The sequence below is a fragment of the Molossus molossus genome, unplaced genomic scaffold, assembly GCF_014108415.1.
Source record: "Molossus molossus isolate mMolMol1 unplaced genomic scaffold, mMolMol1.p scaffold_m16_p_21, whole genome shotgun sequence".
Taxonomy (NCBI): domain Eukaryota; kingdom Metazoa; phylum Chordata; class Mammalia; order Chiroptera; family Molossidae; genus Molossus; species Molossus molossus.
Genome location: NW_023425357.1, coordinates 267,965 through 293,727, shown reverse-complemented (window position 1 = coordinate 293,727; position 25,763 = coordinate 267,965). Strand labels below are relative to the sequence as shown.

Sequence of the window (25,763 nt, the reverse complement as noted above, 5' to 3'; positions counted from 1 at the left end):
GTCCTGACCAGGAATCGAATCAACGACCTCTTGGTGCACGGATCAACGCTCAACCAGTGAGCCACACCAGCTGGACACTCCTGAAGGTTTTAACACATTTCTTATCTTACTCAAGTTTCTCTCTCCAGTATGTTTAGCAAGGTGGCAGATGAATTCTCCCAATTTCTCATACAGACACAATGTCTCAGCGATTTCTGTTTCAAGGAGCAAAGAATGAAATACATTTTTTTCCCCAGGGAGTTGCTCTTCAATACGAAGTCTCTGACATCAAGTAAAGAGAATCAGCGATTCTGATTCTGTCACATTCACTGAATCCTCTCCAGTGAGCCATGTGCTCTGTAAACCTTCCCCACATCTGATACACTGGTACAGCATGACTTGACCATTTATCCTCTGGTGATTGATCGGACAGGAACTATCCCTGAAAACTTTGCCACACTGGCTCCACTCATAGGAATTCTCACCAGTATGAGTTCTCTGGTGCTGGGTGAGGCCAACAATGTTCCTGAAAAAGTGACACTGGTCACAGCCAAAGTGCCTGTGTGAATTCTCTGGTGCATGATGAAGTAGGTGCTCTCAATGAGTTTTCTCACACCACTTACACATGTAGGGTTTCTCCAGAATTAATTTTAAAAATATGTTTTTATTGATTTTTTAGAGAGAGAGGGAGAGAGAGATAGAAACATCAATGTGAGAGAGATACATCGCTTGGTTCCCTCCTGCACATCCCCTACTGGGGATGGAACCTGAAACCCCGGGCATGTGCCCTGACCTGGAATTGATCCAGGACCTCTCAGTCCATGGGACAATACTCAATCCATTGAGCCACACAAGCCAGGCCAGAATTAATTTTTTAATGAACAATGAGGTGAGAGTTACCATTGAAGAATTTCCCACAATCCATATACATAAGGTTTCTCTCCAGTGTGAATTCTTCCGTGTTTAATAAGGTATGTGCCATCAATGATGACCTTTCCACACTCAGTAAACACACAGGGCTTCTCTCCTGTGTGAATTTTCACATAGACAATAAGGTGGGTGAAATCGGAGAAGGATTTTTCACACTTGTTACATTTGAACAGTTTTCCTCCAATATGAATTCTGTGATACAAACAAGGGAAGAGTGGTGACTGAGGGACTTTCCAGACCAGTTGCATTCATAGGGCTTCTCTCTTGTTTGGTCCTTGTGCTTGATAAAGGCAGAGTTGTCATTGAAGGCTTTTCCACACTTACTGAAGTTGTAGGGCTTCTCTCCTATATGGATTCTTGAATGCACAATCAGGTTGTAATTCTTGGAGAAGGATTTTTTTTTATCTTTATTTTTCCCTCTATTGATTTTAGATGGGGAGAGAGATAGAAACATCGATGAGAGAGAACATAGATTGGCCGTCTCCTGCATGCCCCCCACTGGGGATTGGGCCCACAACTTGGGCATGTGTCCCACCTGGGAATTGAACCAGCAACCTCTTACTGCATGGGTCAACGCTCAACCACCGAGCCACATCGGCCGGACAGGATTTTCTTTTTTTAAATATGTTTTTATTTTTTTAATTTTAGAGAGAGAGGAAGGGGAAGGGATAGAAACATTGATCAGCTGCCTCCTGCAAGCCTCACACTGGGGATTGAGCCTGCAACCCGGGAATGTGCCCTGACTGGGAATCAAACCAGTGGACCTCTGGGTGCATGGGACAAGGCTCAATCAACTGAGCCACACCAGTGAAGACTTGGAAAAGTATTTTCCAGCCCTGGCCAGTTTGGCTCAATGGTTGGAGCATCGGCCTGTGGACCAGAGTTCCGGGTTTGGTTTCCGCTAGGGGCACATACCCCCCCAAAAAAAGTATTTTCTACACTCATTACAGATATAATGTCTCCCTCCAGTATGAGTCCTCTGGTCTCTAAGGAAGTGAGATTTCCAACCCTGTTTTTGTTTTCTGATTTTTAAAAATTATTAAAAAAAATTTTTTATTGATTTTTTAGAGAGAGAGGAAAGGATAGATAGAAACATCTATCAGCTGTCCCCCCACCGCCACACACACACTAGGGATGGCACCTCCAACCCAGGCATGTGCCCTGACTGGAAATTGGACCAGGACCTCAGCCCATGGGACGATGCTCAGTCCACTGAACCACACAGGCCAAGACAGTACCCATTTATGTACGGACCAAGATTTAACAACGATTTTTACATTCTTGAATGTTTGAAAGAAAAATACAAAGAATATTCGTGAAATGTGAGAATTATATAAAATTCAAATTTCAGAGTGCATGAATAAAATTTTTTTTTTTTTTTTTTTTTTTTAATCCTCACTCGAGGACATTTTTCCATTTTTTGTTCAGATAGAGCGGGAGGGAGAGAGAGGAAGAGAGAGAGAGAGAGAGAGAGAAACATCGACGTGAAGGGACACATCGAGTGGCTGCCACCCGCACGACCAACCAGGGCCGGGGACAAACTGCAACCAAGGTACATGCCCTTAGCGGGAACCGAACCCGGGTCTCTCTGTACCGCAGGCCGACACTCTAACCGCTGAGCCAAACCGGCCAGGGCTGAATAAAATTTTTTTAATTGATTTTAGAGAGAGGGAGACAGAGAGCGAGAGAAACATACATGTGAGAGAGAAACATCAATCAGTTGCTTCCTGAACATGCCCTGACTGGAGATCGAACCCACAACCTGGGTATATGCCCTACCTGGAATCAAACTGTTAACCCTTTGGTGCACGGGACAACGCTCAACTAACTGAGCCACACCAGCCAGGGCCATAAATAAAATTTTATTGGAATACAACCATTCCCTATTCTTACAAATTGTTTACAGCCACTTTTTCACTACAAGAGACTTGTAGTTGGTTGTAGCAGAGACCATATTATGGTGTGCAAACTCTATAACATTTATTACCTTGCCCTTTACAGAAAAGTCTACTGACCCCTGATGTTAGATACAACCACTGAATTTTAACTATTTAAAAAATAGTTTACAAAACTATAGGCATTACTTCATACCCACTAAAATGGCTATAATAAAAAAGACATAACAAGTGTTAGTTAAGGATGTGGAGAAATCAGAACACTTACACGTTGGTGGTGGGAACATAAAACGGTATAGTTGTGGATAAGTTTGGCAGTCCTTCCAAAGTTTGAACAGAGTTACCAGGTAACCCAGAAATTCCACTCCACGGGTAATGAATGTGTATATCCACACAAAAACTTGTACATGAACAATCATAGCAGCATTATTCATAATAGCCAAGGTTGCAGGTTTGATCTCTGGTCAGGGCAGATACAAGAATCAACCAATAAATTCATAAATAAGTGGAACAACAAATTGATGATTCTCTCACTCTCTCTTCCCACCCTTCCTGTCTCTCCAAAATCAATTTTTTAAAAAGACAAAAAATTGTTAATCTTATTTTATTTTACCAGAAATAACCATGGATTCAGTTGAATTTCTTTAGTCACTCTAAGCCTAGACATCCATACATACTTATGTATTTGCTATTTCCTCCTCCTGGCACTTATTACACATACTATTAATCCATTTGCCTCTTAGGGTCTTAATTGTTGCCCTTGTAAATGTGGATTTTTAATTTGGCAAAGGAAATCTTGTACCCCAAACCCACCTCTTCTCCAGTGAATCCACTTCTACAAGTGTTGCCCATTAAGAGATTCTACCTGTGGCCTTACTGCCCCTCCCTGGTATTTGACGTGGTCAAATGGCCCCTTCTTGGCCTTTTTTTCTTCATCTGATTGCCTCCTTTCCCTGTTTTTCCCATGGTCACTTGCCTCTTGAGTTTCCATGCTGAGTGCTCATCTAACAGAATCTGAGGTGTACAAGGGTCTGTCTACCTTGTCCTGCCCACTCCCATCACCTCTTCCTCCCGGTGCCCCTACACCACTCCCACAAGACATGCCACTCCCTGTATGGGGCAGTCTTCCCTCCCCGCCCCTTGGTTAATCTCTCTCTCTCTCTCTCTCTCTCTCAGCTCTTGGCTCTGTTATTTTGGTTCTTCTCCCTATATTTCACATTGATGTTTTCATGATTGTTTGATAAATGCCCATTTTTCTCTCTAGCTGGACAGCTCCATGAGGCGGAATACACTGTCATGCTCCCAGTTAGACGACCCAGGGGTCTGTGTGCCGGCATCAGGGATGCCCATAAAATGTTTGTTGATTTAATGAACCAGAAGAGTTTTTGCAAGACACTGATTGCTGGTAACAGGTGAGATTCTGGAGGCAATTTCTTTATTTCCAATTTTTCTGTATATTCTGAATCTTATCTTTCAGTAAGCAAGGATTACTTCAGAATCGGAAAACAACGTTGTGTACCCAGTGTGAGGCTGTCCACTGTTCACTCATGCTGGTTCACTTCCATCTAACTCTTTTACTGAGTACCTGCTCCTGTATCCTACAGGTCGGGGATACCACAGAAAACAGAGCCTAATGTTTACAGTCCAGCAGGGGAGATAAACAATTACAATGTCTGGTATATCAGTCAGATGGTGGTCAATGCCAGGGAATAGAACAAGGGAGTGTGTGTGTTGGGCAGGGGCAGTTACAATCTTAAAGAAGTCAGGCAAGGCCTTGCTGAGAAGGTGATATGTGCTATGAATGAGAGGAGGTGAAGAAGTGAGCTGGAGGTATTAGGGAAAAAGGGTCCCCACAAAAGGAACAGTGACCACAGTCCCAGAGAAGAGAACATGCCTGGCACGTTTGAGCAAGAGCAGGGAAGCTACTGAACTGGAAAGGAGTGACTAAGAGGGAGATGGAAAAACATGGGGCCATGGAGGTAACAGAGGCTACCAATGGAAACATTATTGCCAGGCCAAAACAAAAAAAAAATTATGCAGACAGCTGAGGTAACCTGTATTATGGTTGAAAATATCTGCTGCCTCTCTTACAGGGAAGATGACACATCCCTGCTCCAGTGACATCATGCTTGGTCTTGGATTTGCTGTGGCAATGGACAGTGAGTGGAAGTGTGGGGTGCTACTTCTGAGCAGTTCTCAGAGCCTCCACATGGATTCACCTGTCCTCCTTTACTGTGCCATGAGATCAGCAATGCCCCAGGAGAGAGGCTGCTCTGATAGCCCCGAAGATTTTTGCTGCTATTCATTACTGCAGCCTAACTTACCTTAAGCTGACTGATAAAACAAACCACCAGACTTACTGCCTTTTTAGAGGTTAAAGTACCTTTCACATGCCCTGACCAGTTTGGCTTAGTGGTTAGAGCGTCAATCTATGGATCAAAGGGTCTTGAGTTCGATTCCCAGTCAGGGACAAGTGCCTGGATTGCAAGTTCAATCCCCGACCCCAGTCACGGTCGTGTGGGAGGCCACCAGTCAATCTCTCTCTCTTTCGGCCTCTCCCTTCCACTCTATGTAAAAACAAAAATTACTTTCACAGATCCCATACACCTATCGGAATGACTAAAATAAAAATAAAATAGACATTACAAGTGCTGAGAAGGATGCAGAGGGAAAGGAAGTCTCATTTGTTGTTGGTGGGAAAACAAAATGGTACAACCATTTTGGAAAGAAATAGGATGTAGCCCAGCCGGTGTGGCTCAGTGGTTGAGTGTCCACCCATGCACCAAGAGGTCACTGGTTCAATTCCTCTGTACCGCAGGCCGACGCTCCAACCGCTGAGCCAAACCGGCCAGGGCTCAATTCCTGATCAAGACACATACCCAGGTTGTGGGCCCAATCCCCAGTGGGGGGCATGCAGGAGGCAGCCAAATAATGTTCTCTCTCATTGATACTTACCTGTCTCTCTTTCCCTCTCTTCCTCTCTCTCTAAAATCAATAAAGAATAAAAAAAGAGAATTCCCAGGGAAGCCATTCCCCAACGTTGATGCAATGTCATACAGCTTAAGTGGCTCTCACTTGGCCACCTGCCTCAGGAAGGACATTCCCAGGTCATCCCTCACCTCTCCATAGCCTCCTACTCCCCATTTTCTGAGGCCCACCCACTCCTCCACAGTGATACCCCTCATTTTAAAAAATATTTTCTTTTGCTCTGGCCAGTTTTGCTCAGCGGTTAGAGCACCAGCCCGTGGACCAGAGAGTCCCGGGTTCAGTTCCCACTAAGGGCACATACCTAGATTACGGTTCGTCTCCAGCCCTGGTTAGGGTCATGCGGGTGGCAGCCAGTCAATGTGTCTCTCTCACATTGATGTTTCTCTCTCTCTCATCCTCCCTCTCTCCCTCCTGCTCTATCTGAAAATAAATGCAAAAATGTCCTCAGGTAAAGATTAAAAAATAATAAAATAAATAAATAAAAATATGTTTTTGTTGACTTTTTAATACAGAGAGGTAGGGAGAGTTCAAAACATCAATCTGAGAATGTTTTGGCTACCTCCTGCATACCCCCCACTGGGGACTGAGCCCGCAACCTGGGCATGTGCCCCAACTGGGAATCGAACCCAGACCTCTCAGTCCATGGGATGACCCTCAATCCATGAGCCACACCAGCCAGGTGGTGATCCCCTCATAATCCAAGTCCCAAAGGAGGAAATTATTGTCCTGGGACTTTTTATTCCTTATCAAATCATTATAGCAACAATGTATGACTTGTAACAAGAAAAAAAAATCATACACAATTGCAGTTCCCTAAGAAAACCACATTTATTTCTCCATGATCAATGTCCATTCTACATCCATATGTAAACATATCTTCACATGGCTGTCATACAGCAGCAAATCTACTTTATGCCATTTTTTGTTGTTGCCTGCCATATTATAACATTTCATTATGTCAACAAAACTTTTACAATTATGGTTCAGCATGGAACAAATCAGAAGTTTTCTAAATGAACAACAGGGGGAGAAAAGGTAAACATAACAACTCAGGAATTCTGTTGCAACAACTAAAGCAGTGCATCACATTTCTACAGCATCCCGCAGTATCCTAGTATGAGCCCGCTTGTCTTTTCTTAAGAGGGATAGTGTCACTGTTCATTAACAAGCACTGTCATCCTCCAAGTGCCTCCTCTGAAATGAGTCCTCAGTACCTGGCAGGAGGGAAATAAATCCAAACAGCAATCTCCTCAAATTTTGCACTTGCTATGGTGTGGAGAACTGTGGAGCCTCTCACCAGGATATTGCTGCTGATCCAGACAAGACAATAAGAGCTCCTGCCGAAAGCTGCTCTCACTGATCACACTTGATTCTGCTAAGATTTGGCTTATGTACAATAGGCAGACACTACCAATTAAAGGATTCCTCGTACCAATTAGTTACTGAATACATTCACAGGTTCTTTCAGTTTACACACTCTGACATAGGAAGTTGGGTGTCTACGGAGAAACATCTTCCTGACATCCACAGGTTTTATTCCAGTGTATGCACTATCATGTTCCATACAGGCTGATCATTCCTGAAGCCTTTTCCACATTTATTACCATCTTGGGTTCCCTCCAGGAGTTCCCTAATGTATCAACTTAATAATATGGCTAAAGAATGTCTCACATTCAATTTACTGGATAGGGAAGAGAAATATTTTAAAATACATTTCTATATTTAAAAACCATGTGTGTAATGTAACCCCAACCATGCAAAATTATGTACATATAAAAAGATGGGGAAAGGACGGCCACTAGAATACTAATGATGAGTATCAGAGAGAGTGGCATTGCAGTTGATATACTTTTTTAGTTAAAAAAAAAAATTCTTGGCCCTGGCCATTTAGCTCAGTTGGTTAGAGCGCAGTTACAATACACCAAGGTAGCGGGTTTGATCCCAGGTCAGGGCACATACAAGAATCAACCAATGAATGCACAAATAAGTGGAACAACAAATCAATGTTTCTCTCTCTCTCCCTTCCCCTCTCTCTAAAAAACTCAATAAATTAAAAAACAAAGATTTTATCACATGAATTTAAAAATTCTTTTGTAATGACAGGGAGCAGTAATCCCTGAAGACACCCCTCCTTCACACAGGTTTTCAAGAGCATTTGGGAAACGAGTGTACCCACATTTATTATATTTCTTTGGGTTGCTCTCCAGGGTGTGTTCTCTGATGTCGAACCAGGGCTGAGTTCCTTCTAAAGGTTTTCCCACACTGACGACACTGGCTGAGACCTTCCCTGCTGTGTAGTCTCTGATGTACTGCAAGGTGAGAGTTCTGCTTGAAGGACTTCCCACACTCTGGACACTGGTAAGGAGTCTCCTTGGTGTGAATTCTTTGGTGCTTGGTCAGACAGGAGCTGTCCCTGAAGGCTTTGCCACATTGACTACACTCATAGGGCTTCTCACCAGTATGAGTCCTCTGGTGCCGGATGAGTCCGGCAATGTTCCTGAAAAGTTTCTGACACTGGTCACAGCCATAGGGCTTCTCACCAGTGTGAATTCTCTGGTGCCTGATAAGGTACGCACTCTCGATGAAAGTCTTCCCACACTCTTTACACTCATAGGGCTTCTCCCCAGAATGGATTTTCTGATGTACGATGAGGTGAGAGTTACGGTTGAAGGATTTTCCGCACTCCACACATTCAAAGGGTTTCTCTCCAGTGTGAGTCCTCTCGTGCTGGGTGAGGTATGAGCCATCCCGGAAAGCCTTTCCGCACTTGCTACATTCGTAGGGCTTCTCTCCAGTGTGGATCCTGAGATGTACAGTGAGGTGGGAAATGTCTGTGAAAGGCTTCCCACACTCATTACACCTGTATGGTTTTTCCCCTGTATGAGTTCTTTGATGCAAAATCAGGGATGAATTTCGGTTGAAGGTTTTTCCACATTCTAGGCATTCATAAGGTTTCTCTCCGGTATGAATTCTCTGATGTTGTGTCAGAGCTGACCCATCGCTGAAAGCTTTCCCACACTTACTGCATTTGTAGGGCTTCTCTCCTGTGTGGATTCTTTGATGCACAATCAGGTTGTAGTTCTTAGAAAAGGATTTTCCACACTCATTACAGGTATAAGGTTTCTCTCCAGTGTGAGTTCGGTGATGCAAAACAAGAGAAGAGTTCCGTTTGAAGCACTTGTCACATTCGGTACATTTGTACAGCTTCTCCCCAGGGTGACTCCTCCTGATTTCATTAAGAGATGAACTCAAGGCAAAGATGTCCCCAAATTCCTTGCCTTCATAGAATTTCTTCCCTCTTTTTGTTATTTTTTGTTCACCAAGAGGGGTAAAATGGTCAAAAGACTCAAGACTTTCAGGGTATTTACAGGGCTTCTCTTTCATTTGATTTCTTCCAAGTTGTTGAATAACTTCAGTGGAATGGCTGAAGGCTTTTCCACAGGCATCGCTGTCACTAGTTCTCTTAGCTATACAACCTTTTTGAGAACTGTAGAAAGCTGGGTCACAATCCAAACTTCTAATCTCTGAGTCATGCACATGGAAACCATTTGTTGTAGGAATCCTCTGAGATGGTGGAAGGTCTAAGCTTGCACTCAAAGGCCTCCCAAGTCCAGGACACTCACAAATTGCTTCCCGAGCCCCTGGCTTTTCCTGAGTTAAAGCCGATTGCCTCAGGTGTCCCTCCCAGCTCTTACAGTCCCAATTGTCACCTGGAATGGAGAAATGGGGACCCTCTCTCGTAAATCCTTCCATTTCCACGTCCCCGGATATTTCTTCCTCAGGAATATTCTGAGCTGTCATTCTGTCTTGTGCTACAGGCTGAAAAGTGAAGAATGAGAAAGACATAGTTCAGTACATGAAGCTACAGCTGAAAAAATAATGAAAAATGGTAACAGGCAGGGATGTGGGTGTGTGTTTTTACTTGTTTTCTTTCTCAAATTCACAACTGTACAAGGGAGAGATAAGCTGAGAATCAAGGGATGGAGGCAAGAACGGGATCAAAGAGAGCTACAGAGCATTTTCATCTTCTTAAAGAACAGGCAGGAGGAACAGTCCTGGGGGTAAATATCACCAACAGGATTAGCCTGTGGCACGCGAGACCAGGTGTCACTGCTCACATTGGAACACCTCCTCAGCCACTGTGTATATGACAGCACTGAATCAGCTGCACCCCTGCTTGGTAGCCAGAGATCTACCTTCATGCATGGGATGGAGCACTGGCTCAGTGACCCTGCAGGATTATTAGGGGAGTCAGATCACATCTGAGGCTGGTTCTGAGTTGGAGAAGGGACAGCACTCTGTAGGTGTCGCTGGTGTCATCACCATTCCCGATCCTCCTCAGACCACCCTCCCACCCCTCCACTTCATGGCATCAAGACAACTGGCTCTCCCAATATTTTTTAGGTAAAATGAAATTAGACTTTTACCTGAGGAAAAAAAAAAAAATATATATATATATATATATATATATATATATATATATATATTGTTGTTAATCCTCAGCTGAGGATATTTTTTTCATTCATTTTTAGAGAGACTGGAAGGGAGGGAAGGAGGGAGGAAGAGAGAGAAAGAGAGAAACATAAATGTGAGAAAGAAACATTGAGCCTGGCAGGTGTGGCTCAGGGGTTGAGCGTCCACCTAAGCACCAGTAGGTTTCTGGTTTGATTCCCAGCCAGGGCACATGGCCAGATTGCTGGCTCGATCCTCAGTAGGGGGTATGCAAGAGGCAGCCAATCGATGTTTCCCTAATCATCAATGTGTCTATCTTTCTCTCCCTTCTCCCTCTCACTTTCTCTCTGAAACATTGATTGATTGCTTCCTGCACGAGCCCAAACTGAGGCTGGGGACCAAACCTGCAACCCAGGTGCGTTCTCTTGACTGGGAATTGAACCCGTGACTCTTCAGTCTAAGAGCTGATGCTCCAACCACTGAGCAACACCAGCCAGGGCCAGAAAAAATATTTTTTAAATTATTATTTATTTATTTTGTTAATCCTCACCAGAGGAAATTTTTCCATTTATTTTCAGACAGAGTGGGAGGGAGGGAGGGGAGAGGGGGTGAGAGAGAGAGAGGAGGGAAACATAGATGCTAGAGACACATCGATTGGTTGTCTCCTGCAGGTCCCTGCCCAGGTTGTGGGCCCAATTCCCAGTGAGGGGCATGCAGGAGGCGGCCAGCCAATGTTCTCTCTCATCAATGTTTCTATCTCTCTCTCCCCCTCCCTTCCTCTCTTTCTAAAATCAATAAAGAAAAAATATCAAGAAAAAAAAATCCAGGTGGATAAAGACCGCAACAATAAAAGCAAACTTTAAATTATGTAGGATACCTTCACGAATGGGACACTCCTGGATCAACAAGGCTTAACAAGCAAAAACCATACAGATAAGGATTAACAACTCTGACATCAACATCAAAAATGTCCACACAACAAAAGACAACATGATATAAATCGAAATACAAGTGGCAAGTGGAGAGACTGTATTATAAAATAGAAAAGGGCCTTGGCCAGTTTGGCTCAGTGGTTGAGTGTCGGCCTGCGGACCAGAGAGTCCCGGGTTCGGTTCCTGCTAGGGGCATGTACCATAAAAAAAATAATAATAATAATAAAATAAAATAGAAAAGGGACAAAGGAATAGTGCCAAGTTCTAAAATTAATTTTTGCAGAACAACAACAAAACATGAGTGAACGATACAAAGAGCCACTTCAGAGAGAAATAGAAATCCCCTGAAAACACAGATTATCTGCACATGAAAAGATCATCAACATCATTAGTCATTAGAGAAATGCTAGCAAAACCACAGTGAGATACCACTTCACACCCACTAGTGTTGTCAATATAAACCACAAAATAGAAAATAGCAAGTGTTGTGAGGAAGTGGAGAAACAGGAACCCTCACATTGTTGGTGGGAATGTAAAATGGTTTAGCTGCTTTGGAAAACAGTCTTTTTCTCCAAAAGTTAAACACAGAGTCATCACCTGACCCAGCAATTCTAATTCTACTCCTAGATGTGTATTCCAGAAAAATGCAAACATGTCTACAAATAAACCTGTACATGAATTAGGAGCTCACAGCAGCACTATTCATGATAAACAAAAAGTAGAAACAATCCAAATTAACATACATCAACTGATGAATTAATAAACATAATGTGGAAATCCACATAATGGAATGTTCTAATATTCTTCAGTCATAAGAGAAACTGAATCCCTGGCTGGTGTGGGTAAGTGGTTAGAGCGTCTGCCCTTGAACCAAAGGTCATCAGTTCAATTTCCAGTCAAGGGCATGTGTATCTGCGTTGCAAGTTTTCTTTTCTTTCTTTCTTTTTTTTTTTTAATCCTCACCTGAGGACATTTTTCCATTTTTTGTTCAGGTAGAGTGGAAGGGAGAGAGAGGAACAGAGAGAAACATCAACGTGAAAGGGACATATCGAGTGGCTGCCACCTGCACGACCAACCAGGGCCAGGGACAATCTGCAACCGAGGTACGTGCCCTTAGCGGGAACCGAACCCAGGTCTCTCTGGACTGCAGGCCAACGCTCTAACTGCTGAGCCAAACTGGGCAGGGCTCTGGGTTGCAGGTTTGATCCTTGGCCCGGTTGGGGCACATGCAGGAGGCAACCAATCAATGGGTTTCTCTCACATCGATACTTCTCTCTCTTTCTCTTCCCCTCCTTCTCTTACGCTCTCTAAAAATCAATGGAAGAAAAAATCCTCAGGCTTCAATAACATAGATGAATGTTAAAAATGTTATGCTCAGTGCCCTGGCAGGTTTGGCTCAGCAGTTAGTGTCGGCCTGCGGTCCAGAGAGACCCGGGTTCAGTTCCCGCTAAGGGCACGTACCTCAGTTGCAGTTTGTCCCCGGCCCTGGTTGGTTGTGCGAGTGGCAGCCACTCGATGTGTCCGTTTCACATTGATGTCTCCCCCCCCCCACTCTATCTGAACAAAAAATGGAAAAATGTCCTCGGGTGAGGATTTAAAAAAAAAAAATGTTATGCTTAGTTAAAGAGTATACATTGTATGATCCCATTTATATGATGCTTATAACATGTAGTTCCATAAAAACTGAAAGTCGGTAAGTAGTTGCCAGGAGCTGGGAAAAGGGGGGAATGGAGAATGACTACTAATGGGTATAGGGTTTCTTCTCGGTTTGATGAAAATGTTCTGGAATTACAAAATGGTGATGGCTGCAAAACTTTTGAATATAATAAACATCACTGAACTGTGAACTCTGAATGGATGAAACATATTGTATATGATTTACATCTCCATAAAGCTATAATAAGTAAATTTACACCTTCAAGAACAATGCTAGTGATGCTAAGCACAGACATGTCCCCTGTAAGGGGACAAGTCTCCCCCAGCCTAACCAGAAGCTCTTGACCTTGGCAGTATCCCCTCGGGCATCTGGAAATCTGTGGAGGTGTCAGCTTGTCACAAAGATGGAGGCAGGGAGGACTGCTGGCATTGGATGGGCCTGGGCTGGGGAGGCATATCTGCTACCATGCTTGGAACTGCCTACATTTGGCCATCCTGTGCCCCAAAGGACCTGCAGATATCATCAACCTGGGGTACTTCAGAACAATACTACATGTGTTACAAGACATTAGGGAAAGGATGCCTTCATTTAGAAGGAACCTAAAAGGAAATTCAGATTCTGTACTGAATTCATGAACTCATTCTCTACTCTGCATCTCTCTTCTTCACAAAAGTGCCTGTTCCAACTACACCCTCAGCCAATAAGGGTGTGAGTGTCATAGTGAGGTTATTGCAAAAAGAACAAGTGGATGAAAAAGAAAAAAGAACAAATGGTCACCAGTATACAGGAAGACATTAGGACACTCTGGGGAAATAGTATTAAATTAGGGCATTTAAGGAAGGAATTGCACTGAATTTCATTAATTAGGGTTGTTTTAAAAATGTCTCAGTCCTGAATGGTTTTGCTCAGTGGTTAAAGCATTGACCCATGGACCAAAGGGTTGTGGGTTCGATTTCTGGTCAGGAGTACGTGCCCGGGTTACAGGTTCAATCCCCAGCCTTGGTTGGGGTTGTGCAGGAGGCAACCAATCAATGTGTCTCTCTTGAATCGATAATTTTTTCTCTCTCCCTCCCTCCCACTCTATCTAAATATCAACTGAAAAATATCCTCAGGTAAGGATTAACAAAAATAAAAATAAAATAAATGTCTCATACACATTTGTGTATTAGTATTTTTAGCTAAACAATGTTGCAAAAATTATGTTGTAAAAAATTCACCTTGAATCTGTTCGCATATTTGAGGGGTTCACTGTTTTTCTCCAACTCGTCCTCTGACCCTCCTCAGATTGTCCTCCATGCCACTTCTCTGAAGCCCCCGTGTTACGAATTTTGCTCAACCTGGTGGTCTCCAAGGCTTTCTATACACTGAATGTTGACCCAGCACATGCTGAGACCTCAGGTTTGGAGAACTTTCTGTGATAAATTGTCCCCATGCTATTACAGGTCATAAAACAGCGGGTGACTCACCTGCGGATAAGACCCAACTCACCCAGACAACCTAGGATGCCTTATAGTGTAAGTGCTTGGAACCTGCCCCCACCAAGGTACTGTCTTTCTTACTTTCCTATTTAATATGCTGATCTGGGTCCACTTCCTCAATATTCACTGTTCCAGCAGCATCTACCCTTACCTCACTTCATTCAATTTCACTGAAGACAATAAATTCTGATTGTCCTTTTTTTAAAATCCTCACCCAAGGATATTTTTGTTTTTCTTCACAGAGAGTGGGAGGGAGAGAGAGGGAGAAAAAGGGAGAGAAAAGGAGAGAGAGAGAAACATCAACGTGAGAGTGACACATTCACTGGTTGCCTCCTACATGACCCAGGGCTGGGGGTGAACCGTGGTACTAAAACTGAACCAGCGACTCATTGGCCCGAGGGCCATCACTCTACTGCTGAGCCAAACTGGCCGGGGCTGTCCTATTTTAATCCAAACATAGTCTCCAGCACCAGGCTGCTTCCTATGTCTTCTAGGGTGGCTATGCCAAGCATTTAAATATACAAACATATATTTTAATACAAATGCTTTTCTTTTCATTGATTCTCCACGTATACACAAGACTTCAGAATTTTAAAAATTATGTGGATATGTAATGTTATCTGCAAAATTCCTTTCACGATGGTAAAAGGAACATTGCAAAAACTTGATCATAAAGAGTGAGCATTATAGCCCGGCCAGTGTGGCTCAGCAGATTAAGTGTCATCCCATGTACTGAGAGATCCCAGTTCTATTCCTGGTCAGGGCAAATGCCCAGGTTACGGGCTCAGTCCCTAGTAGGGGGTGTGCAGTAGGCAGCCAATCGATGTTTCTTCTTTCCCTTCCTCTCCCTCTAAAAAATCAATAAAAACATTTTTAAAAAAAGAGTGAACATTACACAAAAATTAACTGAAAGTGGATTACAGGCCTAAATATAAAAGCTAAAACTCCTAAATATAAAACTCCTAAAAGAAAAGCAGGTATAAACCTTCAGAAACTTGAAAACATCAAAAGCATAAGGGACCAAAAAACAGTAGGTAATTAAAACCTTTAGTGCCCTAGCTGGTTTGGCTGAGCAGTTAAGGGCATGGGCCTGCAGACCAAAGGGTCTTGGGTTCAATTCCTAGCCAAGGGCACATACCTGGGTTGCAGGTTTGATCCCCAGCCCTGGTCGGGATCATGTGGGAGGCAACCAATCAATGTGTCTCTCTCACATCGAAGTTTTTCTCTCTCTCTCTCTCTCCCTCCCTCCCTCTCCTCCACTCTTTCAAAAAATCAATGGAAAAATATCCTCGGGTGAGAATTAACAACAAATAAATAAATTTAAATAAATAAATAACTCTTACAACTCAATAATAAAAAGATCAATAACCCATTTAATAAATGGGCAAAGGATCAAAATAGATAATTCTCCAAAAACAATATACAAACAGCCAATAAGCATAATCACTTATTGGAAAAGATGTGCAATATCATTAACCATCAGGAAAATGCAAATCAAAACCACAGTGAGATATCACTTCACACCCACTAGGATGACTACAATCAGTTCCACTCCTAGGTACTTGTCCAAGCGAAATGCATACACATGTCCACACATACACACACAAAAATTACACATGAATGTTCACAGAAGCATGATACATAATATCCAAGAAAGTGGAAGCAACTGAAATGTCCATGAACTGATGAATGGGTAAACACAATGTGGTATATCTGTACTACAAAATGATACACATCCATAAAAATGAATTAAGTATTGATTCATGCTACAATGTGGATGAATCTTGAAAACATTCTAAGAAGCTGAAACAAAAGACTACATATTGTAATTCCATTTACATGAAATGTCTAGACTACCCAAATGCAGAGACAGAAAGTTGATTAATGACTGCCTAGGCTGAAAGGGATAGAGGAGATGGTGACTGATTGCTAATGGGCACAGGCTTTCATTTTAGGGATGGCAGAAATATTCTAAAATTGTTATTGGTAATAGATATACAACCTAGTGGATATACTGAAAACCAGTGCATTTTATACCTTAAGATGGTAGATTATATGGTTTGTCAATTTATCTCAGTAAAGCTGCATTAAAAAATAAGCAGGTGTTGAGTCTGTCAGGGTCATAACCACTGGTCTAGACCTCTTAAGACGTTATTTATTTATTCTTTTGGCAATTATCTTCAAATAGAGCGGGAGGGGGAGAGAGAGAGAAACATCGATGTGAGAGAGACATTGACTGGTTGCCACCCACACAACCCCAACCGGGGCCGGGGATGAACCGCAACAGAGGTACATGCCCTTAGCAGGAACCGAACCCATCCAGGACTCTCTGGTCCACAGGCCGACGTTCTAACCACTAAGCGAAACTGGCCAGGGCTAGACTTTATGAAGTAACAGTTTTATAGGATGTGCCAAGGTTGTGTAGAATTCCTTTCCCAGGCACACACCTCTAAAGGGCTTATCCCCAAACTCTATGACCATGTGGAGAAATCCACTTAGGCCCAGTGCCTGGGTGTTTGACAATGGCTGCCAAATCTCAGCTGTGTAAGTCCATCTGCATGGTTCCTGCCATCTCTGTGGACCAAACATGATAATGTTTACTTGTTCAAATAATGCAATCTTTAACAAACAAATTGTTTTCCACCAACTTTAGCCCTGTCCTAACAAAGTCACCTGCCTAACTACCAATTATGATAAAGTCTGACTCCATTTTTGATGATTGACTGCTGACAGCTTTCAAGTACCACTCCCCATCCCTGTCACCTTCATTCACCCCACATCTAGGTAAACTAAGAATAAAGCCTGAATACTTTCTCCTTGGGGTTGGCAGGAAGTTCAAACCATGCAAGCAAGCCCCAAGCAAGGCAAGGCCACCCTCATCCCAGCTCCACTCTCTAATGACAATAAAAGCCCAGCCAGTCTCCTTTTCCTGTTCTCTCAAACTTTTTTTTTTTTTTATCTTCACCCACGGACTTTTTTTTTTGCATTTATCTTCAGATAGAGAGAGAGAGAAACATCGACGTGAGAGAGAGACATCAACTGGCTGCCACCCACACCCATACAACCCCAACTGAGGCCAAGGAAAAACTGCAACCAAGGTACATGCCCTTAGCAGGAACCGAACCTGGGACTCTCCAGTCCGCAAGCTAACATTCTAACCAGTGAGACAAACCAGCCAGGGCTTGCAGGCTATTTTTAATTACCTTAAGAAGACTATCCTGCTCTCCCAAGACAGTCTCATTATGTGAGCAATCAAATCTTTTATTCTTTTGGTGTGTCTGTGTAAAATATATAAAGAGAATGTATATATGTGTGTTTGAGACAGGGAGTTACATGAAATTCACTGGTGCTAGATTAGGGAGGTGGCAGAAAGCAAAGCAGAGAGCTGGGATTGGATGAAAAGTAAAATGATAGACACATCTTTTACATAAGTAGATACAGGATAGTTAACAGTCAACAATCAATTAATTCAATAACAATGACGGGACCTGTGTTCTCTGCAGAGTAGTGCCGGTGCTTTGAGAAGTCCGGAAAGAGGAAAGTTACTTTGATATTCCAAAAATACGTTATAGTCGCAAAAAGACGACAGACTCAGTTAAGGTAAAGATTGACCTCTGTCAGGGAAGATGCCAAACGAGGACATGACTACCTGCTATAAACTGCTTTCAGTTTAAAAGTTTTAATTTCAGACCACCCTTTGCAGTTAATTTAGGTCTTTGGGTTTGCAAAGCTGCCACGTAGGCCTTACCTAAGTTTCCCGGGTGGCCCCTTTTCATCCACAATCTGTACCTCAATTTTGCCTCAAAAATTGTAGCCCTGGCCGGTTTGGCTCAGCGGTTAGAGCGTCGGCCTGCGGTCCTGAGAGACCCGGGTTCGGTTCCTGCTAAGGGCGCATACCTCGGTTGCAGTTTGTCCCCGGCCCTGGTCGGTTGTGCGGGTGGCAGCCACTCGATGTGTCCCTTTCACATCGATGTTTCTCTCTCTCTCTGTTCCTCTCTCTCCCTCCCACTCTACCTGAGCAAAAAATGGAAAAATGTCCTCGGGTGAGGATAAAAAAAAAAAATTGTAAAAAGCAATAGTTCTGAACTCAAATCAACCAATGAATGCATAAGTAAAAATAACAAATTGATGTTTCTCTCCCCCCTTTCTCTCTTAAAAGCAAAATCAATAAAAAAGAAAAAGTCTCTTAAAAACTTTTTAAAAAGCCCTGGCCGGTTTGGCTCAGCGGTTAGAGTCGACCTGTGGTCCAGGGAGACCCGGGTTCAGTTCCCGCTAAGGGCATGTACCTCGGTTACAGTTTGTCCCCAGCACTGGTTGGTCATGCGGGTGGCAGCCACTCGATGTATCCCTTTTACGTCGATGTTTCTCTCTCTCCCTCCCACTCTATCTGAACAAAAAATGGAAAAATGTCCTCGGGTGAGGATACCAAAAAAAAAAAAAAAATAGTGCTTCACTCTAATTGATGTTAAGCACCCTGAGGTATTTAAGGGGGAAGCCTGGTGGTATCTGCCACTTAAATACATCCCCATAAAGATGTAATGAATAGGTAATAGGATGGACAAGGGGAAATATGTGAGATACAGCAAGTACACGAGATATTAACAGGTCAGTATATTTCAACTTTTCTATATGTGTAAAAACATTTATCATGAACTGCTAGGGGAAGAGCGGGCTACTAAGAGAATGAACCACTAAAACCAAGTAAGAGAAAAGCAAAACTGCCATAAAACAGGTGGGAAAACGCGGCCCTCATTGGGAACTGCACCAAGCCCGGACTTGGCAAATATCAGGTGAGGAAAAAACAGGTGATTTGTCACCTGCGGGACTCAGCGGAAAACGGAGCAGGTCACAGGCGCCAGGCCCTCCCGCCAGCCGGCAGCAAAGGAGCGGTAGGCGGGGGTCGCCGAGCGGCGCGGCCGGGACACCAGGCAGGCCGGCACGAAAGGGTGCTGAGGAAGAACCGGCTGAGCTCCGCGAGGGGAAGGAGGAAGGCTGGGAACATCCGCACACCCAGAGGAACCTCACCCGCCGGGGGACGGCCTCCCGCCCCGGAGGCGGCCTCACCCTCATAGGCGAGGGCAGCCTCGCCCCCCGCCAACCCCGCCCTGCCAGAGGACTGCGCCCACTATCCGCCTGAAACCCGCCTGCACGGCGCCGTTCACAACTCTGCGGAACCCGGGGCACACTCCCCGCGGAGGAAAACTAAGACATCGAAAGGCTTGGGGCGCGGCGGGACTCACCTCCGGCAGACAGGCGAGCGGCAGCGGCGGCGGCGGCCATGTTCAGGACAGTGCGCGTGCGCGTGGCAAGACCCGGATGTGCGCGTCCCCGTAGGCTCCGCAGCGCCCACCGCGGTGTGGAAGAGCGTTCCGAGTTCACCTCTGCGGGGGCCTGCGGGCGGCTGCGGGCGTTTAGTCGGGTCATCTGGAGCAGGGTGCCGACTCGCCTTCGCGCGCCGGGCTCCAGGCCTTCACCTCCAGTGGGGCGGACTTTGACACCTGTCCCCTCCGACGCCGGGCGCGCGAGTCCCCAGAACAGCGCAGTCCAGAGAGCTGGCCTTCCTCCCCTATTTATTTATTTCCTTCTTATTTATTGATATTCAGAGGGACTCAAGGATATTTGTCTCCTGTGGTTTTAATCCGATGCCGTCGTTATTGTAGGGCCTTATTTTTATTTACTTTGTGGTTTGCCAAAATAATTCTGTACCATTATTTTATTTTATTTCATATATCTTCAGATAGAGCGGAAGGGAGAGGGAGGAAGGAGAGAGAGAAACATCAACATAAGAGACAATATGGACTGGTGGCCGCTCACACAACCCCAACCGGGTAGGGACAAACTGCATCCGGGGGTCCTTGCCCTTAGCGGGAACCGAACCTGGGTCTCTCTGTTCTGCAGGCAACACTCCAGTGTTTTTATTGCCCAGCCAGTGTGGCTCAGTGGTTGAGTGCAGACCCATGCACCAAGAGGTTGCTGGTTCCATTCCTGGTCAGGGCACATGCCCAGTTTATGGGCCTGGTCCCCAGTGGGGGGCCTGCAGGAGGCAGCCAATTGATGTTCTCCCTCATCGATGTTTCTCTCTCTCCCTTTCTCTCTCTCTAAAATGAATAAAGAAAAATAATTTTTTAAAATAGGTTTTTATTAATTTTTTTTTAGAGAGAGATAGAAACATCAATATGAGAGAGAAATATTCATGGACTGCCTCCTGCACAGCCCCTACTGGGGATTGAACCCAAAACCAGGCATGTGCCCCAACCCAGAATGGAACCAGGACCTCTCAGTCTATGGGAAGTTGTTCAATCCACTGAGCCACACTGGAGGGCTAAGTAATGATTTTTTTAAATTTCCTTTTTTCTTTTTCAGTGTAAAATTTTTATATTTAGCCAGCTGGACTCAGTTGAGATGATCCCAGTTTTGTTGGCAACATCCAAAGCATCATAGTCAGGAGCCAGTCGAACATATACCTTCTTCTTGCCATCAGGCCTCATCAGGGTGTTGACCTTGGCCACATGAACGTCATGGAGTTTCTTCACAGCCTGTTTGATCTGGTGGTTGTTGGCCTTGACATCCACAATGAACACAAGTGTATTGTTGTCTTCTATCTTCTTCATGGCTGACTCTATAGTCAGGAGGAATTTGCTGATGGCATAGTGGTCAAGCTTGTTTCTCCTGGGTGCGCTCTTCCAAGGATATTTAGGATGCCTTCGGAGCCTCAGTGTTTTAGGCCAACGGAAGGTGAGTGACGTGCGGATCTTCTTTTTTTGTGTGTGTGGCTGTGGATGCCTTTCAGCACTGCCTTCACTGCTTTCAAAGCCTTTGCTTTGACTTCGGCTTTAGGAGGGGCAGGGGCTTCCTTCTTCGCCTTCAGTGCCATCTTTGTAAAAAAAAAAGCAATTTCGTTTTTTAAGTAATGATTTTATTTATTTATTTATTTATCTTTGCTCGAGGGCATTTTCCCATCTTTTGTTCAGATAGAATGGGAGGGAGAAAGAAACATCGATGTGAAAGGGACACATCAAGTGGTTGCCACCCGCACGACCCAACCAGGGCCAGGGACAAACTGCAACTGAGGTATATGCCCTTAGTGGGAACCGAACCCGGGTCTCTCCGGACCACAGGCTGACGCTCCAACCGCTGAGCCAAACCGGCCAGGGCTAAGTAATGATTTTAGATAGAAGATTAACATGCAAATCAATGTATGTGTTATGGAAAATATCCATAAAAATCGGTGATACAGTTAAAATGTCCTTTGAAAATAAATGTTGTCAATTTTATGTATATTATATAATAGCTACTTTATTTACTTATTTATTTTATTGGTACGTGCCCCTAGCGGGAACCGAACCTAGGACTCGCTGGTCTGCAGGCTAATGCTTCAACTGCTGAGCCAAACCAACCAGGGCTATAATTGCTACTTTAAAGTGTTTGATAATTGCAACATCCGGTTTATCTCAGGGTTGGCATCTGTTTGAGAGTCTAAGTGTTGATCATTGGTCATATTTGTCTTTTTTTTAATATAAAATAATTTGGATCGTATCCTGAATATTTTGAACATTATGTTGTGAGACTAGAATCTGTTCAAATCAGCTGGATACTGTATTTTTTGTTTGTTTGTTTGTTTGTTTGTTTGTTTTAGCAGGCAATCAACACAACTAAGTTAAACTGTAAGTTCTACCTCATCTTCTGTGGATGGTGGTTCCAATGTTGGTTTAGTTTCTATCTTTGCTATGGTCTTTGGGTCTGCCTGATATGTGCATAACTCAGGAATTATTCTGGAAGTTGGGTGGTGGTTTATATTTAGTTATGTTCCCAAAGCCTTTCTAAAGCTTCTTTGGGTTTGTTTCATGTTTGCCCATGAGAATAAGCCCAGGACTTGTCAGTTCATAGACAGAATTTGACAGTCTTCTTTTTCAGTTGTCTCCTAACAAATATTTCTCCACACGTTTTGTTTTGTTTTTGGCACTCAGCAATTCTTTTCGCTGGTTTCTCTGGCCAGAAAAATGGGTTTCTGTCAGAGTGTAGGTCCGTGCTGCTGGGGCCTGCTTTGGGGTACATAGCAGTGAAAGTAAAACAGGAGAAAAAAATTTTTTTCCACAGTCCTCAGACAACAGCGGCCCATTTTCCTTTTTTTTTTTTTTTCTGGCCAGAGAGAGAGGATGCAATGGGGTATGCCTTCCAGGAAAAGTAGTGGGTAATAAGACCACTAAAAGTTAATAGGATTCCCCTGAAATTCTTCGGTAAATTTTTCTGGTCTTCTGACTAGAAATAGGGGGTTTTCCTGGAGTTCTGCTGTCTGTGCCCATGGTACAATTACAGGGTTTGGCTTACTGTCAAATGTGGGAGAAAAAGTAGGAGGACAAAACACAAATCATACCTCTCTTATATACAGTTTTTTTTGTTTTGTTTTTGTTTATCCTCACCCGAGGACATTTTTTTATATTTTGTTCAGATAGAGTGGGAGGGACAGAGAGAGAGAGAGAGAGAAACATCGACGTGAAAGGGACACATCGAGTAGTTGCCACCCGCATAACCCAACCAGGGCCGGGGACACACTGCAACTGAGGTACGTGCCCTTAGCAGGAACCGAACCCGGGTCTCTCAGGACCGCTAAGCCAAACCGACCAGGGCTACAGTTTTTATTTCTGCCTGCTATTGTTTAATTTTCAGAGTTCTCGAGTAATTATTTTTGTAATCTATTTAGAGATTTCAGTTGTAGTCAGTGGGAGAGAGGTTGTAATTGGGTTTCACCAGCACCAGGACTCCCGGGCACCACCTTTTCCTGCAGATCACCTTAGCCTAGTCCGCAGCTCCCTCTAGCGACCGCAAGGGGAAATGACAGCGCGTCCTAGATGTTAAGGTCCTTAAGGCACTCAGGGAAGATGATCCCAGGGCCACAGCTAAAAGGAAAAGTCGCCCTGGCCGGTTTGGCTCAGCGGTTAGAGCGTCGGCCTGCGGTCCTGAGAGACCCGGGTTCGGTTCCCGCTAAGGGCATGTACCTCGGTTGCAGTTTGTCCCTGGCCCTGGTTGGTTGTGCGGGTGGCAGCCACTCAATGTGTTCCTTTCATATCGATGTTTCTCTCTCTCTCTGTGTTCCTCTCTCTCCCTCCCACTCTACCTGAACAGAAAAATGTCCTCGGGTGAGGATAAAAAAAATAAATAAAATAAAAAAATAAAAGGAAAAGTCATCCGCCGGGCTCAAACTCGAGCAACAGGTCGACAAGATCCTGAGACCCATCACATTTATTTTTTACTATTATTTTTTTTTTTCATCTTCATGAGTTTTATTGAGAAGTGGAATGAAAATTATGAAAACAAAGGAAAAGTTTGGTTTTAATGAACTTGGAATGTTAGTACTTCATTATAGAGATGGCTTTTTCAGTATTGCTAGCAGCAAAGCCTATCAATACCCATGTTACCATTGACTAGAAATGGACTTCACATAATTAAGCAAAAATAAACAGCTGAATCATGTGGTCATTAGGAGTTTGTACATAAACTTTATTTCATTTTTCTTTTGGACGTGAACTTTAGCAGTATAAGATAAAAGCGATGATATGACATCCTGTTTATGAAAATAATTTTCTTCAGCTTAATATTATGGGAATTCAGAGGAAACTTCCTTTCCTTTTTCTCGCCTCTTAAGAGTATATTCTCTGCCAGTTCTGTCTCCAGGCCATGCTCATTTTCTTTCAATTCACATCTAAATGCGGACTATTTCTAATTGTTTCAAGATGGGTTTCTTAATGAAAAGTCACTGCCGATTCCAGCAAATGTACCAGGCATCTGTGATAAACAACTTCAATAGGCAGGTTTTTCCCGACACGTGGGCTTCAACAGTCTTTGCCTGAGCGACCTCTTGTCTTTCAGCACCGCTTCCGAATGATTATGCATGCTTTGCAGAGTATGACCCTTCTGAGGCAAAGAGTGTGAACAACATCTGCTGTATCTTTTTCCAGTCTTAGAAGTTCCATTTCCAGATTTTTCTGATTGATTTCAGCTTGAATAGTTGTGATCTGACATAGCCTGGAGAAGCTCACAAATCAAGAAGCTGATTTCTTAGATACATTTAACATCTCCTGAGTGACTATCTCTGAAGTTACAAAACGGCCCAGCAGTAGCCCGCAGTTTTGGAGTGGACACTGGGTCCCAAGGATTGGCTCTAGCCATAGCTCCCTATTCACCCTTTGAAGCTACACGTGGACTACCAACCATGGCCTATAGGGGGTGGTAGAGGACTATTTATCATGTGACTGAAATTGACTTTGGCCATTTTAGGTGTTCTTATCAGAGTTTTGTTTTTGTTTCTTTGTTTGTTTTAATTCTCATCCAAGGATATGCCAGTTGACTGGGAGAGAGAGACAGAGAGACAAACTGATGTGAGAGAGAACAAGACCAGCCACCCTCCGCATGCGCCCAGACCTGGGATTGAACCTGCAACCCAGGCATGTGCCCAGATCGGGAATCAAACCTGGAACCCTTTAGTATACAGGAGGACGCTCCAACCAACTCAGCACAGCAGCCAGGGTCAGAATATATTTTTTAATATTAAAAAAAAATTTTTTTTTCAATTACAATTGAAATACAGTATTATATTAATTTCAGGTGTACAGCATAGTGATTATTTATATGAACTGTGAAGTGATAACCGTAAGTCTACAGAGTTGTTGTTTTTATCCTCACCTGAGGACTTCTTTCATTTTTTGTTCAGATAGAGTGGGAGGGGGAGAGAGGAAGAGAGAGAGAAACATCGATGCGAACGGGATACATCGAGTGGCTGCCTCTTGCACTACCCGAGTGCCGGGGAGAAACTGCAACTGAGGTACGTACGTACCTTTAACGGGAACCGAACCCGGTTCCCTCTGGACCGCAGGCCAACGCCCTAACCGCTGAGCCAAACTGGCCAGGACTACAGAGTATTTAGGAAAAATCAGTGGATTGGTTGTCTAGAAACTAATAAGGGATAATCTCCTCAGCCAAAGATGCGTGAACATTAAAAAAATACTGCATTTGTCGGATTTACTTTTCCTCAACATTCTATTAAGAACATTTTCAAATGTTCAGAAACCTGAATAGAATTGTATACCCACCCCCTAGATAAGTCACTTAACATTTAACAAAATGTGTTTTGTCACTGTCCACATATCTATTATTGGGTGTATTTTTATAAGCAAATGAAATTGAGTATGGATTCAGACACCGGTTCGGTTCTGCCTCAGATTAGCATAGATGCTTTCTAACTCCTTAACTTAAGACAAAAGACTTCAATTCTCTAAAACTCACCTTCATTATTTCAACATCAGAGTAATTAAGAGGGTTATATGAGGAACGGATTTTCTAATACGTACTTTTTTATTTTTGGCTAATACTGAATGTGTTTCTGTATATCAAGATTAACACAATTTTGGAATGCCTCTTTTCAGGCACCCTCCTAATATTGGATTTGCTCTGGGCA

The 25,763-nt window shown here is 43.6% G+C and overlaps 1 protein-coding gene and 2 pseudogenes across 1 annotated transcript; all 3 read right to left on the bottom strand.

Annotated features, from left to right (window-relative positions):
• Window positions 1-6,634: 6,634 nt before the first annotated feature.
• ZNF329 (zinc finger protein 329) lies at window positions 6,635-19,608 on the bottom strand. The gene is made up of 2 exons (XM_036273883.1): window positions 19,552-19,608; window positions 6,635-9,611 (listed from the first exon to the last, which is right to left on the bottom strand). Exon 2 carries the CDS (start codon window positions 9,591-9,593, stop codon window positions 7,974-7,976), a length of 1,620 nt encoding a protein of 539 aa, XP_036129776.1. The 5' UTR covers window positions 9,594-9,611; window positions 19,552-19,608; the 3' UTR covers window positions 6,635-7,973.
• A 1,062-nt stretch (window positions 19,609-20,670) lies between these two features.
• On the bottom strand, window positions 20,671-21,185 carry LOC118638773 (annotated as a pseudogene).
• Window positions 21,186-23,777: 2,592 nt separating this feature from the next.
• On the bottom strand, window positions 23,778-24,478 carry LOC118638772 (annotated as a pseudogene).
• Between the last annotated feature and the right edge of the window lie 1,285 nt (window positions 24,479-25,763).

Coding starts and splice junctions, on each gene's coding strand:
- ZNF329 (XM_036273883.1), bottom strand. CDS start 9,593: ATGACAGCTCAGAATATTCCTGAGGAAGAAATATCCGGGGACGTGGAA.